Source organism: Panthera onca, chromosome C1 (assembly GCF_046562875.1).
Source record: "Panthera onca isolate mPanOnc1 chromosome C1, mPanOnc1 haplotype 2, whole genome shotgun sequence".
Classification (NCBI taxonomy): domain Eukaryota; kingdom Metazoa; phylum Chordata; class Mammalia; order Carnivora; family Felidae; genus Panthera; species Panthera onca.
In genome coordinates this window covers 115065081-115077617 of record NC_138346.1, presented here as the reverse complement: position 1 = coordinate 115077617, position 12537 = coordinate 115065081, and the positions used below count along the sequence as shown (strand labels likewise).

At 41.7% G+C, this 12537-nt stretch overlaps 1 protein-coding gene across 1 annotated transcript; it reads right to left on the bottom strand.

Moving 5' to 3' along the window:
* Positions 1 to 7872: 7872 nt before the first annotated feature.
* Positions 7873 to 11204, bottom strand: TCHHL1 (trichohyalin like 1). The gene is made up of 2 exons (XM_060627300.1): positions 11067 to 11204; positions 7873 to 10395 (listed from the first exon to the last, which is right to left on the bottom strand). The coding sequence occupies exons 1-2, from the start codon at positions 11202 to 11204 to the stop codon at positions 7873 to 7875; spliced, it is 2661 nt and encodes an 886-aa protein (XP_060483283.1).
* Positions 11205 to 12537: the final 1333 nt, after the last annotated feature.

Sequence of the window (12537 nt, the reverse complement as noted above, 5' to 3'; positions counted from 1 at the left end):
GAACATTAACTAGTGCCCCAGAAGTCCCTCTCTTGCCCTTACTCTATCATCCTCCTCCTCACCAGTGGTACCATTATCCCGATGTAAACGCAGTCACTTGGTATGAATTCTTTTGTGTCTGGCTTTATTTTCCTCAACATCGTACTTATCAAGTTCTTTTATGCTGTTTTTTTGTGTCGCTATAATTTTTTTTGAGATATAATTGACATATAATATTTTAGTTTCAAGTGTACAACATACTAATTCAATACCTGTATATGCTGTGAAAAGATTACCACAGTAAGTCTAGTTAATATGCATCATCACACATAGTTAACAATTCTTTTTCCCCGTGATGAGAACTTTTTTCTTTTTTTTAAATTTGTTTATAAATAAATAAATAAATAAATAGATATTTAGAGAGAGAGAGAGAGAGAGAGAGAGAGTGAGAGCAGGGAAGGGGCAGAGAGAAAGGGAGAGAGAGAATCCCAAGCAGGCTCTGCATCATACATGCAGAGCCGGACATAGGCCTCAAACTCATGAACTGCGAGATCTTGACCTGAGCCAAAGTCAAAAGTTGGATGCTCACCCAACTGAGTCATGCAGGCACCCCCGTGATGAGAACTTTTAAGATCTACTCTCTTAGCAACTTTCAAATATACAATACAGTGTTGGTAACCACAGTCACCATGCTGTACATTACTGATTGTAATTCTTTCAGTCTCCTTGCTGTATCCTTTAAATGTGGTCCTTTATATGAGTATGGAACAAATTATTGCCTCACTCTCAGTTGATGGACATTTACGTTATCTTTTCTTTGGGGCTGTTACAAGCAGTACTGCTATGAATATTTTTGAACATGTTTTTTGGTGCATTTCTGTTTGGTTATATACCTGGGGTGGAATTACTTGGTGATAGGCTTGTATCTATTCAGCTTTCGTAGATATTGCCCTACAGTTATCTCAATGACTAGTGTATCAACTTATGCTCCTGCTACCAGGGTGAGAGTTCTAGTTGTTCTACCTCTTTGCATACACTTGATATTATCACTTTTTAATTTCAGACATTTGGTAGATATAAATTGTTCTCAGTGTGGCTTAACTGGCTCTTACCTGATATCCGATAAGGCTGAGTGCCTTTTCATTGGCTCTTTTTGATATACTGTTTTCTGAAGTGCCTGTTCATGTCTTTTACTTTTGTTTGTTTGTTTTTTTATTCGTTTAGAAAGTTGTCTTTTTCTCATTGACTTATAAGCACTCTTTGTATATTCTGTATTCTGGATATTAGCTCTGGATTTTTTTTTTAATTCTTTACAATAGCCCTGTGAATTATTAAAATGACAGGTACTGAGGTCAGAGGGGTTAAGTCACTTGCTGATAGACATGTTGGGTATTAGAATATAAGAATTATTCTTTCTCTCTAGTGACTTATAATCTATTTAGTTGGGGAAATAACACTCAGAGAAAAATTAGTGAGTAATATTAGTCAGTAAGTATTAAAGTATTAGTGTGGGTGGTATAGGCTATGAATGACATAGTAATTAAAGGATCAGTGTGAGCTTCCTGGTAGAGGTAGGATTTAGTCTAGTACATTAAGGACTGGTATAATTGAGGAAGTAGAGGAAATGAAAACACATCTCAGGGAAGGTGAACCACAGAAGCAGAGGCAGGCATGGAAATGGATGAAATAATGTGACTAACACCTTGCTTTTGGATAGTTCCTTGCAGGACTTTACAGTTGTCTTATGCAGGACTACATCCTTCATGAGGGCAGGGATCATGCCTGTTCCATTGACCAGGGCATGTTCAGTGCCCACCATAGTGCCCAGCGCATAGTACGTGTTCAATAAATACGTATAAATGAAATGAAAGAATGCATTCAATCCCAACAATGTTCCTTTGAATTTAGTAAAATAGGATTTAAGTGATCAAGGTGAAGATTTAAATTAGATGACCAATCTGATGTCCTCAGCAGGATTTCTAAAGAAACTAGTGATAAATTATAATTGGAGGGAAAGATTATAGAGTCTGATCAGTTTAGACTTGATGTGCCACAGAGGAAAGTGTGAGGCATCACTGACAGGTCTTGAACAGAGAGAGAGGAGATGAAAACAATGTTTTGCAAAATTCATGAGTGATTAAATGAGGGATGGACTGGGAGCAGGGGGCCCAGCAAAGAGGCTGTTGCAGTGATTATCTGGATTTATTTACTTATTCAACAAACACTTATTTCTTAAGTTTGTTTATTTATTTTGAGAGACAGAGCAAGCGAACACATGAACTGGGGGTGGCGGAAGCAGAGAGAGAGGAGAGAGAGAATCCCAAGCAGTCTCTGTGCTGTTGTTAGCAGGAGCCTGATGATGCCGGGCTTGATCTCATGAGCTGTGAGATCATGACCTGGGCCAAAATCAAGAGTTGGGCACTTAACGTGATTTAGCCACCCAGCGCCTCTTAACAGTTGTTGAAGTCATACTACATATTTGGTGCTAAACTCCATGCTAATGAAGGATAGCAAGATGTGTAAATCGTGAACCTTGCCATCAAGGAGCTTATAGTCTGAGAGGAGAGCTAAGAGAAGTTCACCCATGATTGTGAGTCATGGAAGGAAATCTGAAAAAGAGGCACAAGTAAAGACTATGGAGTCATAAGAAGACAGTGTCCATTTGGCTGGGCATCAGGAAAGGTTCAAGTAGTCTTCTCTAGCAGCACTTCTACCTGCCTCTGCCTTCCTGCGCCCTTGTCCCTATCATGCTACCTTGCTTTATTTTCTGGGATTATCTTGTTTATTTATGGTTGTCCTTACCTGCTGTTTGTCTCTCCCCTCCATCTGTAGAATGTAAGCTCCAAGGTAGAGAGTACCTACTTGTCTTGTCATTTATGTATTTCAAATTCTTCACCCAGTATTTGGTACTAACATAAATCTTTTTTTTTTTTTTTTGGTTAACGTCTATTTATTTTTGAGACAGAGAGAGACAGAGCATGAACGGGGGAGGGTCAGAGAGAGGGAGACACAGAATCTGAAACAGGCTCCAGGCTTTGAGCTGTCAGCACAGAGCCCGACGCGGGGCTCGAACTCACGGACCTGGAGATCATGACCTGAGCCGAAGTTGGCGGTTTAACCGACTGAGCCACCCAGGCGCTCCTAACATAAATCTTTTAAAAACAATTTTGGAATGGATGAATGAAGTGACATTGAAGTTGGATCCCATGGGATGGGCAGGATTTGGACATTCAGTAAAAGGGGAGGGAGAGACATTATTTTAGGTGGAGGGTATTTGAAGTCCCAAAGGGAGCAGAGAATGGAAGATGGATCTGGAAAATTGGTTTAAGGACGACTATGGAAATATTGTAGTGGATTAGATATGGAGAATAAGAGAAATAAGGTAAATGATGATTCCAAAGTTTGTGCCTTTGAAGCCTGATAGAATGGGGATGGAGAGGACAGAATGAGGGAAATTGAGAAGACAAGCCAGTTTAATGGGGAGTGGTTGGCAGTCTCAGGGGTCATATCTTGTGAGCAATTGCATAAACTGGATTGAATTGCACAGTCAAATCTGAACACGGTGAGTTGAAACACCACTGTGGAAGAGACACTAGTAACTGGGCCAGGGAGAGGTTCTCAGAGAGAGAAAGTCCAGAAAAAAAAACCCTTGGAAATAACCCATAGTCTTGTGATTTGGTTGAGAAGAACCCACAGGAGGTGGGGAAGGACTGGGGAAGTGAGAGGCAGTTAGCCACAAGAGGTCTGAAAACGTGGAGGTTAGAGGTCGCTAGGCTTGTCAGATGGAGGGCAATGCCCTCTTCAGAGGAAGAATTTTTATTGGATGATGGAAAAAAGCATTGCTTTGTATTAAAGATAGAACAGAGGGCAGAGAGAGGGAGAGAAAAATTGAATGGTTGCTAGAATGTGAAGAGAATGTTTAAAAAACTATTATTTATTTTTCAATTTTTTTATTATAAAATAAATCAGAAATACTCAACATAGAAAATATAGAAATTTAGAAAGAAGGGAAAAAGTCACTTGTAAATCTATCACCGAGATGAACATTGTAGATACTTAGGTATATTTTCTCTTCATCATATATATTGTCGATATCCTGCTGTAAGCACAGATGGTATCATGCTTTTCCACATAATGGATTTTCCATATGATGCAGATGCTTCATAAATGCACATTTTAGAGAGTATATATAAACATCAGGGGTGCCTGGGTGGCTCAGTCAGTTAAGCATCTGCCTTCAGCTCAGGTCATGATCTTGCGTTCTGTGAGTTCGAGCCCCACGTTGGGTTCTGTGCTGACAGCTCAGAGCCTGGAGCCTGCTTCAGATTCTGTGTCTCCCTCTCTCTCTGCCCCTCGCCCACTCACACTCTGTCTCTCAAAAATGAATAAATGTTATAAAAGGGATTTTTTTAACACCAAAGGGATATTTTTTTTAACATCAAAGGGATATTTGATGCTATTTATAAGGTATTAAAAATTTGGTTTTATGTACTTTTTATTACAAAAATAACGATGTTGTGAACATCTTGAAGAACATTTTTTTCTGTTTTACATTATTTCTTGAGACTGGATTTAAAGGTTATAATTAGTTATTAAAATAGCATTTATTTTTGGGATTGCAAATGTATTGCGTTTTCATTACAGAAAATTTGGAAAATGAAGAAAATCTTAAATCAGGAAATAAATATCATTACAGTTGCCCTACTTAGAGATAACTACTATTAAGATTTTGGTCTCATAGTCTGCCTATTTATTTATTTGTTAATCTTTAAGAGAATCATACTCCATATACAATTTTATAATCCTTCAAAGCTTAGTATTTTATGAATCATTTCTCAATTAAAGAAAATCTTACCTCATAATTTCTAATGCTGCCACTGGGCAGCATGTGCTTTGTTTTCTTGTTGCTCCCATAACCAATGTTGGGCATCAAGATCTGGCCCTTGAATCTTCTGCACATCCTATTGTCAATGCCTCTAGGTTTCCGCCAGTTGCGCTTTTTGGCATTCCACAGTATCCAGTAACCATAATTTAGTTAACCATTCCTATAATGATGGACATTTAGGTTATTTCTGTTTTTTCTGTCTGTAACACACTATGACTAATATCTTTGTAGATGAATTTTTATTTTATTTTTTATTTTTTATTTTTTCAACTTTTTTTTTATTTATTTTTGGGACAGAGAGAGACAGAGCATGAACCGGGGAGGGGCAGAGAGAGAGGGAGACACAGAATCGGAAACAGGCTCCAGGCTCCGAGCCATCAGCCCAGAGCCTGACGCGGGGCTCGAACTCACGGACCGCGAGATCGTGACCTGGCTGAAGTCGGACGCTTAACCGACTGCGCCACCCAGGCGCCCCTGTAGATGAATTTTTATACACATCCCTGATTATTTCCTTATAATGCCATCTGAGAAATATTTAATAATATTTTTGTGCATATTATTTTTAATTTTTTTTAACATTTATTCATTTTTTGAGAGTGCGAGAGACAGAGCATGAGCAGAGGAGGGGCAGAGAGAGAGAGACACACACACAGAATCAGAAGCAGGCTCCAGGCTCTAAGCTGTCAGCACAGAACCCAACATGGGGCTCGAACTCACAGACTGCAAGATCATGACCTGAGCTGAATTCAGATGCTGAACCAACTGAGCCACCCAGGAGCCCCTATTTGTACATATTATTGAATTGCCATCTGGAAAGTTTTACTCATTTATACATCTATCATTTGTATTTCAAAGTTCCTGTTTCTCTAATCACTGTGTGGTTATTAAAAAGAAACAAATAACGTTTAATAACTTGACAAGTGAAAAAACTACTTAAAAATTTTTTTCTAATATTTATTTATTTTTGAGAGAGAGAGAGAGAGAGAGAGAGAGTGATCAGGGAAGGGGCAGAGAGGGAGGGAGACATAGAATCTGAAGCAGGCTCCAGGCTCTGAGCTGTCAGCACAGAGCCTGATGTGGGGCTCGAATTCACGAACCATGAGATCATGACCTTAGCTGAAGTCAGACGCTTAACTGACTGAACCACCCAGGTGCCTCTTGAAAAAACTATTTTTAATTTGCATTTCCTTAAAGTCTAGTGAGGATTTCACGCATTCATTGGCCATATGTATAGCTTCCTTTGCAAATCTATTATTTATGCCCTTTGCCATTTTTGTGGTTCCTGATACATATTGCCCGTTGCTTGTGAAAAAGGCTGGTTAGTTTAAGCTCTAGTATATATTTTTCTTTTTTGTGAGTTGGCTTATGTCTCTTGGTCATTAGAGTGCATATATATTTTTTTAGATAAGGACATTTATGGGGTGCCTGGGTGGCTCAGTCAGTTGAGCGTCCGACTTCGGCTCCGTTCATGATCTCATGGTCTGTGAGTTCGAGCCCCGTGTCGTGCTGACAGCTCAGAGCCTGGAGCCTGCTTCAGATTCTGTGTCTCCCTCTCTCTCTGCCCCTCCCCTGCTCATGCTCTGTCTCTCTCTCTGTCAAAAGTAAATAAACATTAAAAAAATTTTAGATAGGGATATTCATTCATGTTCAAAGGTAGAGTGAAGAGAGCTGAAGATGTTGGAGGCGGAAGAAATATAGGAGACTTTTAAATTCTGGAAGAGGTGTGAGATGAAGTGGAAGAAACTCAGAAGCAGGATGCAATGGGAGATGGGGCATTTTGGATTCAGGAAACATAATATGATATCTATTTTATTCCTTTCCTGGGCCTCATCCTCTGAGACATCATCCTTTAATTACAGTCTTTTCTAATGTTTTTTTTTTTAAATTTATTCTTGAGAGAGAGAGAGAGAGAGGGAGGGGCAGAGTGAGAGAAGGACACAGAATCTGAAGCAGGCTCCAGGCTCTGAGCTATCAGCCCAGAAGCCCATGTGGGGCTCAAACTCACAAACCGTGAGATCATGACCTGAGCCGAAGTGAGACACCCAACCGACTGAGCCACTCAGGCGCCCCAATTACAGTCTTTTAAAATAATCTAAGATTGTTTTTGTTTCTGACCAGTGTCTTCAGGGCTAGATGGTGAATAAAGGGGGAAAAAAAGAATGAACAAAAGAGATTGATTACAAGGTCATTTATTTGCTAATTTTGATACAATGCTGTCAGCAAACCATATGGGTAAACATTTTATAGACTTAGTGGATCATAGGTTCTAAGAGCTTCTTACAGAATCCAGCATATGTTAGATTTGTATACTCTCTTTCCTTGATAATTATTCTGATTGCTTATTTGAGCCAGACACTCTGAAAACTCTGTGTAAGGAGTGGGATTTGCTGAATCAATGAATGAATGAATCTATGGCATAGATTTAGTTGCACTCAGACATTAGCAAAGAGTCACGAATCTACTCTGGGTGCTAGAAAAATTATTTTAAGTTATGGCAATATCTGAGATTATCTTGAAGGATACAGTTTTAGGATAAACTTGAAATCTGTTAGGAAATATGAAGCAGAATAATCTGCATCTATGAATTAGTGATATTTTATGATTATAAGGTGGTATTGAGGAGTCTCGTACTCACTGTTGTCACATTATAAAAAGCCAATGAATCAACTGAGGAAATCATCATCTGTTAAAAATATGAAAGGAATTTTTCTATTTTTAGTGACAGGTAAATTGCGATAAATTTTTTCATGAGAAAATCCATTTTGTTACTTGGAAGTAGCATCATATGGTAGCATGTTTGGTGTGATATTTCTTTGGTGGCAGCTCCCACTGCTGAATACTTTCTTATTTGCATTTGTGGAAACCCAGGAAGGGAATTTAAAAGATTATTATTAATCTGCATCTGCATGTGTGTATGTGAACACTAGGGTGGTTGGGAGGGAAGAAGCCTGGGACATGTTAAGATGCATGAAGTTCCTTGGAACTTCACCTGCAATCGTGATAACGATTCATTGCTTTTTAGTGCTTGCCTTCCTTTGCAGTACTGGGTTCTCTCCCTGAAGGTGGTCCTGCTTATCTTCTGAGGCCTGGGGGGCTAATGTTTGCTGTGCATGGGTAGGATCTGTACCAGGCAGATGTTCCCTGGTGGAATGTAATGCTTGGCTGTCATCGAAGGAGATAGGATGATCTGGGTTTGTTGCTCTGGCTGATCGAGCTTGATTTTGCTGCTCTGCTTGGGTCATGTCCATTTGCTGCAGTATCTTTTCTTGCAGGTACTGGTACAGAGGACTAGCATAGACTGCACCCCTCTCCACAAAACGGGGCTCTTTGTCCATCTGTGTCTTCTCTTCAAGGCCTGACTGGGGGACTGAAGCATCATATCCTTTCTTGGCTGGATTTTGTTGGTCATTGGCTTCTCCTGCCAACTCTTGGGGGATTTCATCCTCCTTCAATGTTGTAGGTTCTGCTCCTTCAAGTTGTGTCTTGGGAGAGGCTGAATTGTCCTCATCCAGACTTTTTACTCGAGCCTCCTGGGTCTCTGGTGCTCCACCTTCCTTTCCTTTTGTACTTGGGCCCTGGGCCTTTAGCATTTTACTGCTGTCTTCCTTTGCAGGGAGCTGCCTTATGGAAAGCTGGTCAGTGAAGCCTACATCCAGGGTACCTGGGATTTCTGTCTCCAGCGACTTTCTGTTTTCACCACTTGCTGTGGACTCCTGTGCCTCTGGATGTCCATCGGGGTGCACAGCTGGACCTGGGCCCTTGGTCCCTGAGCCCTGACTCCTGTGATCTTCTCTGGCAGCCCATTCTGGTTCCTCGGGGAGCCGCTTATCCCCTCCCACTGCTGGCACCATGACCTCCTGAGTTGTTTCCTCACCCAGTGCTACTTGTTTCTCAGGGTCTGGGTTATTATTGTGACTTCTTTCCACAGGCTCTCTGAGAGGGTCTATTTGACTCTGGGCATCCTCTTTCACAGGCAAGTCAGTAGTCTCTGAGCTGCTGTCACCATCCTCTGGAGCCAGGCTATTGGGAGTTTCGGGAGAACTGTCATTATTCTGTGTGAGTGTGGGCTCAGGATCCTTTCCCTGGTAACCATCGTCCTCCTTGACTGGCTTGTCATGAGTCTTGGTGACCCTCTTATTTTCTTCTCCAGACTGGTTCTTGAGTGGTTCCAATTCTTGTGTTCTTTCTCTTGCTCCTGGTGTCCCTTCTGCTACAGTGGCATTTTTGATGCCCTTAAGTGCTTCTGCTATGCCTTTCTCAGCATGTCTTGCCTCTTCTGGAGTGACTCTTCCTTCAATTTCAGGATGGTTTTGGTTTCCTCTTTGTGAGCTTAACCCTTTGATCTTAGAACCTTCTAACCTTCCTTTTGATGACACCTGGAGTTCCTGATACTTTCCATCCTGTGGTTGGTCTTCCAGAGTTGGTAGCTGAATTTTTCTCTCATTTTCTTTTTCCCCTGCTGTTCCATGGACTTTGGAGCCTCTCCTCTCTTTCCTTACAGCTCTGACATCAGGTGGTTCTGAAACATTTATGCTATCACCTTGGCCAAGCAGGTTCATTGGTTCATGTTCTTTTTCTTGCGCTGGTGGCCCTTGGGTCTCAGATGTTCTGCCATCATCCCTGGGTTCAACTGTATTCTTTATCTCAGGTGGTGTCCTACCAGCATCCTCTCCTGGTTCTTGGTTCTCAGATGTTCTATCATCATCCTCAGGCTCAACTGGTTTCTCTGTCTGCAAGGATTTCTGGTCAGTTTCTTGTTCTGGCAGGTCAGTGTGCTCTGAACTGGGATCATCTTTTCCTGGCAGTGATAGTTCTTGTGTTTTAGAATGTTCCTTAATACCCTTTTCTGCTGCAACTTCCTGATCTTTGGCAGGCCTCTGTGTTTTTTCTGGTAGATCACTTTGGGTTCTCAGGTTCCCTTCCTGTTCTCCAAATTGATCTCTTGTCTTAGTGCTACTTTGCTCCCTGACTGGTTTATCTCCCTCCCTGGGACTGTCCTTATCCTGTCCCTTCCCCTTTGTGGGACTGCCGATCTGTTCTGATTCTGCTCTTGACTTGTTGCTCTCAAGTTGAGCCCCACTGTCTCCTGTAGCTGGTGTACCTTGGGCTGTTTTCTGGCTCTGTTGATCTTTCTCCAGGTGTTGGTTCTTAGAGTCATTGTGCTCAGATGCTTCTACTAGCTTGTAAGTCTTGGTGTTTCCTTGTGGGTCAACTCCATTGTGTCCCCTTTCCTTAGGGCTGAGCTGAGCTGATAATGCCATTCCTGAAGGAAGTGCCACCCTGTCTTGAGTTGCTGCAGTTTGCTCTGTCCACTGGTCAGTGCCACTGGTCACCTGAAGATCCATACCGCTTGGCTTCTTCTCTGGTTCAGACACTTGTCTGAGTTCTGATTTTAGTAACAATTGTATATCAAGGTAACAGAGGTTCAACAAGTTGAAGATTGCAAGAACAAATTCATCAAAACTGATGGTGCCATTGCTGTGGATATCCAGAAGGTTCAAGTTTCTCTCCACAGCAAGAATGGCATGTGGCTGCATGAAAACACAATGAGGAATCAGCCTATTTATATGTGGTCAAGTGCCCTGAGCATCTACATAGCTCCCAAGAATCCACCCCCCCCCCCTTTTTTAAACTTCTTCCTTAAGAACTAGTGAAATTTCCCAAAACAGTAAGAGCTTGTTGATTCTGGATCCCATTTTTCATTAGAGAGCTATGCTAAGAAAGAGCTTTTTTTAAAAAATGTTTATTCATTTTGGTGGGAGGAGGGGCACAGAGAGGGGAACAGAGGATCTGAAGTGGGATCTGAGCTGGCAGCAGAGAGCCCGATGCAGAGCCAAACTCATGCAACTGTGAGATTATGAACTGAGCTGAGGTCAGGAGCTTAACTGCCTGAGCCACTCAGGCACCCTAAGAAGGAGCTTTTACATCACTGTGAGTTGCATGTATAATGGTTCGTGACACCTCTCAGAACCTACTCTCCTGAAGCATAGTCCCAGAGGAAAGCCTCATTTTTCTCTGTAAGATTGATTAAGCAATTACACAGAATAGGGAGTTAAGACTGGAAAAAGTTATTCAAAATCAGTGAGTACCGAGAGCTGGTAGCCAAATGTAAAACAAGCAGGGATTACTTAAGCCCATCTTGCATAGATTATGGAGAAAGAGTAAGTGGGGGAGAATTTCCACAGCTCTGTGAACACCTCACCTGAAGAACATCCCCAAACTCGCCCTGGATGAGCCGTTTCAGCTCTGCGCAGGTCAGTGTTGCCTCATCACCAGCCTCCTGGGCATACTTGTGGAATGTCTCAATTACACAGAGGACATCTCTCAGGAGCCGAGACATCTTTCCCAACTCAGGAGACTGTGAGAAAGAACAAACAAAGCTCATTTCCTAGGATGGGCCTTTCAGGAACAAGATGCCGAGGTTGTTCTCTTTCCTGTCTCTCCCTCTGCTCCACTGGTATCATCTGCTCTATTCTGTATCTCAAGATACAATATCTAAACTTCAGTGATTTAGTTTTGTACAGGATAATGTAGTGAGATCAGATCTGGCACAAGTAGGTATTAGAAGTGACACTTCACCCCACGTTGTGGAGGACAGCGACACTCAGGTGTTCAGAGAAAGTTTTATTGCAAAAGGAAGTGGAAAAAGAACGCAAATGTAAGTACTGAAATGCACAAATGAAGCCAACAGAGTGGGACCAATCCTTCCAGCCTTATCTGAGAGTGTCCACCTGTTTTTTTCCTACCTTGTTTCAGTCTAACTCCTCTGCTTAGGAAAGCATAACTTTATTTGCTTTTATTTTTATTGTTGAGAGACAGAGCATGAACACGGGACCGACTGAGAGGGAGACAGAGGGAGACACAGAATCTGAAACAAGTTTCAGGCTCTGAGCTGTCAGCACAGAGCCCGACACAGGGCTCAAACTCACAAACTGTGAGATCATGACCTGAGCCGAAGTTGGACGCTTAACCGACTGAGCCACCCAGGTACCTTGGGAAAGCATAACTTTTAAAGTTAGAAAAGCTTATAGATGAAAGAGAAGTAATGCCAAGAAAATCAACCCCTGTATCTGCAGGCTGAAGGAACATATTTTTACCAAGAAGACACGGCTCAGTGAACTCACTGGTAAAACAAACAGAATCCTGCCTGACCCCTTGGTCTTTACCCACCATTTAAATGACTCTGTATTTTCATTTTAGTATAGCTCTGAGTCCCATGTCTTGTTAAAAAATGTTCATGCCTATGTCATACAGTTTATATTTTTTAAAAAAGACAATGATCAGAGAAGTTTCATAAGCAAAGATTCATGTGGGGGGCTGGAGATCCCAGTTTAGTGGGATTAATAGTGGTCAAATTAGACTTGGGGTATATCTTCTCTGGAATCCTTACACAATCTCCCAGATAAGCAGAGCAGCAGCTGAGATCCAAGCTCAAGCATATGGTCTATGAGACTTACCTTGTTCACGAATGAGAGCAAGTAGAATAAAATGAACAGCAGGCTGTGAGCTGACAGCAGGCACTGAAACCTTTTATTGAGTCCCTAATTGCACAGTTAGGAAGGAGACACCCTCTGGGTCTGATGCCCTGATTCATCACCATCAAACCCAGTCTCCCTTCCTTGCCTACTCTCAGCTTCTCTTATTTTTATTTCCTTCTTTAAGAAGCTTCAGTT

What these genes read in the sequence shown, in the direction of transcription:
- TCHHL1 (XM_060627300.1), bottom strand. Translation starts at nt 11,204, where the DNA reads ATGTCTCGGCTCCTGAGAGATGTCCTCTGTGTAATTGAGACATTCCAC. An exon ending in AGTTTGGGGATGTTCTTCAG is followed by an intron (nt 10,396 to 11,066) that starts GTGAGGTGTTCA and finishes GTTTTCATGCAG; the next exon opens with CCACATGCCATTCTTGCTGT.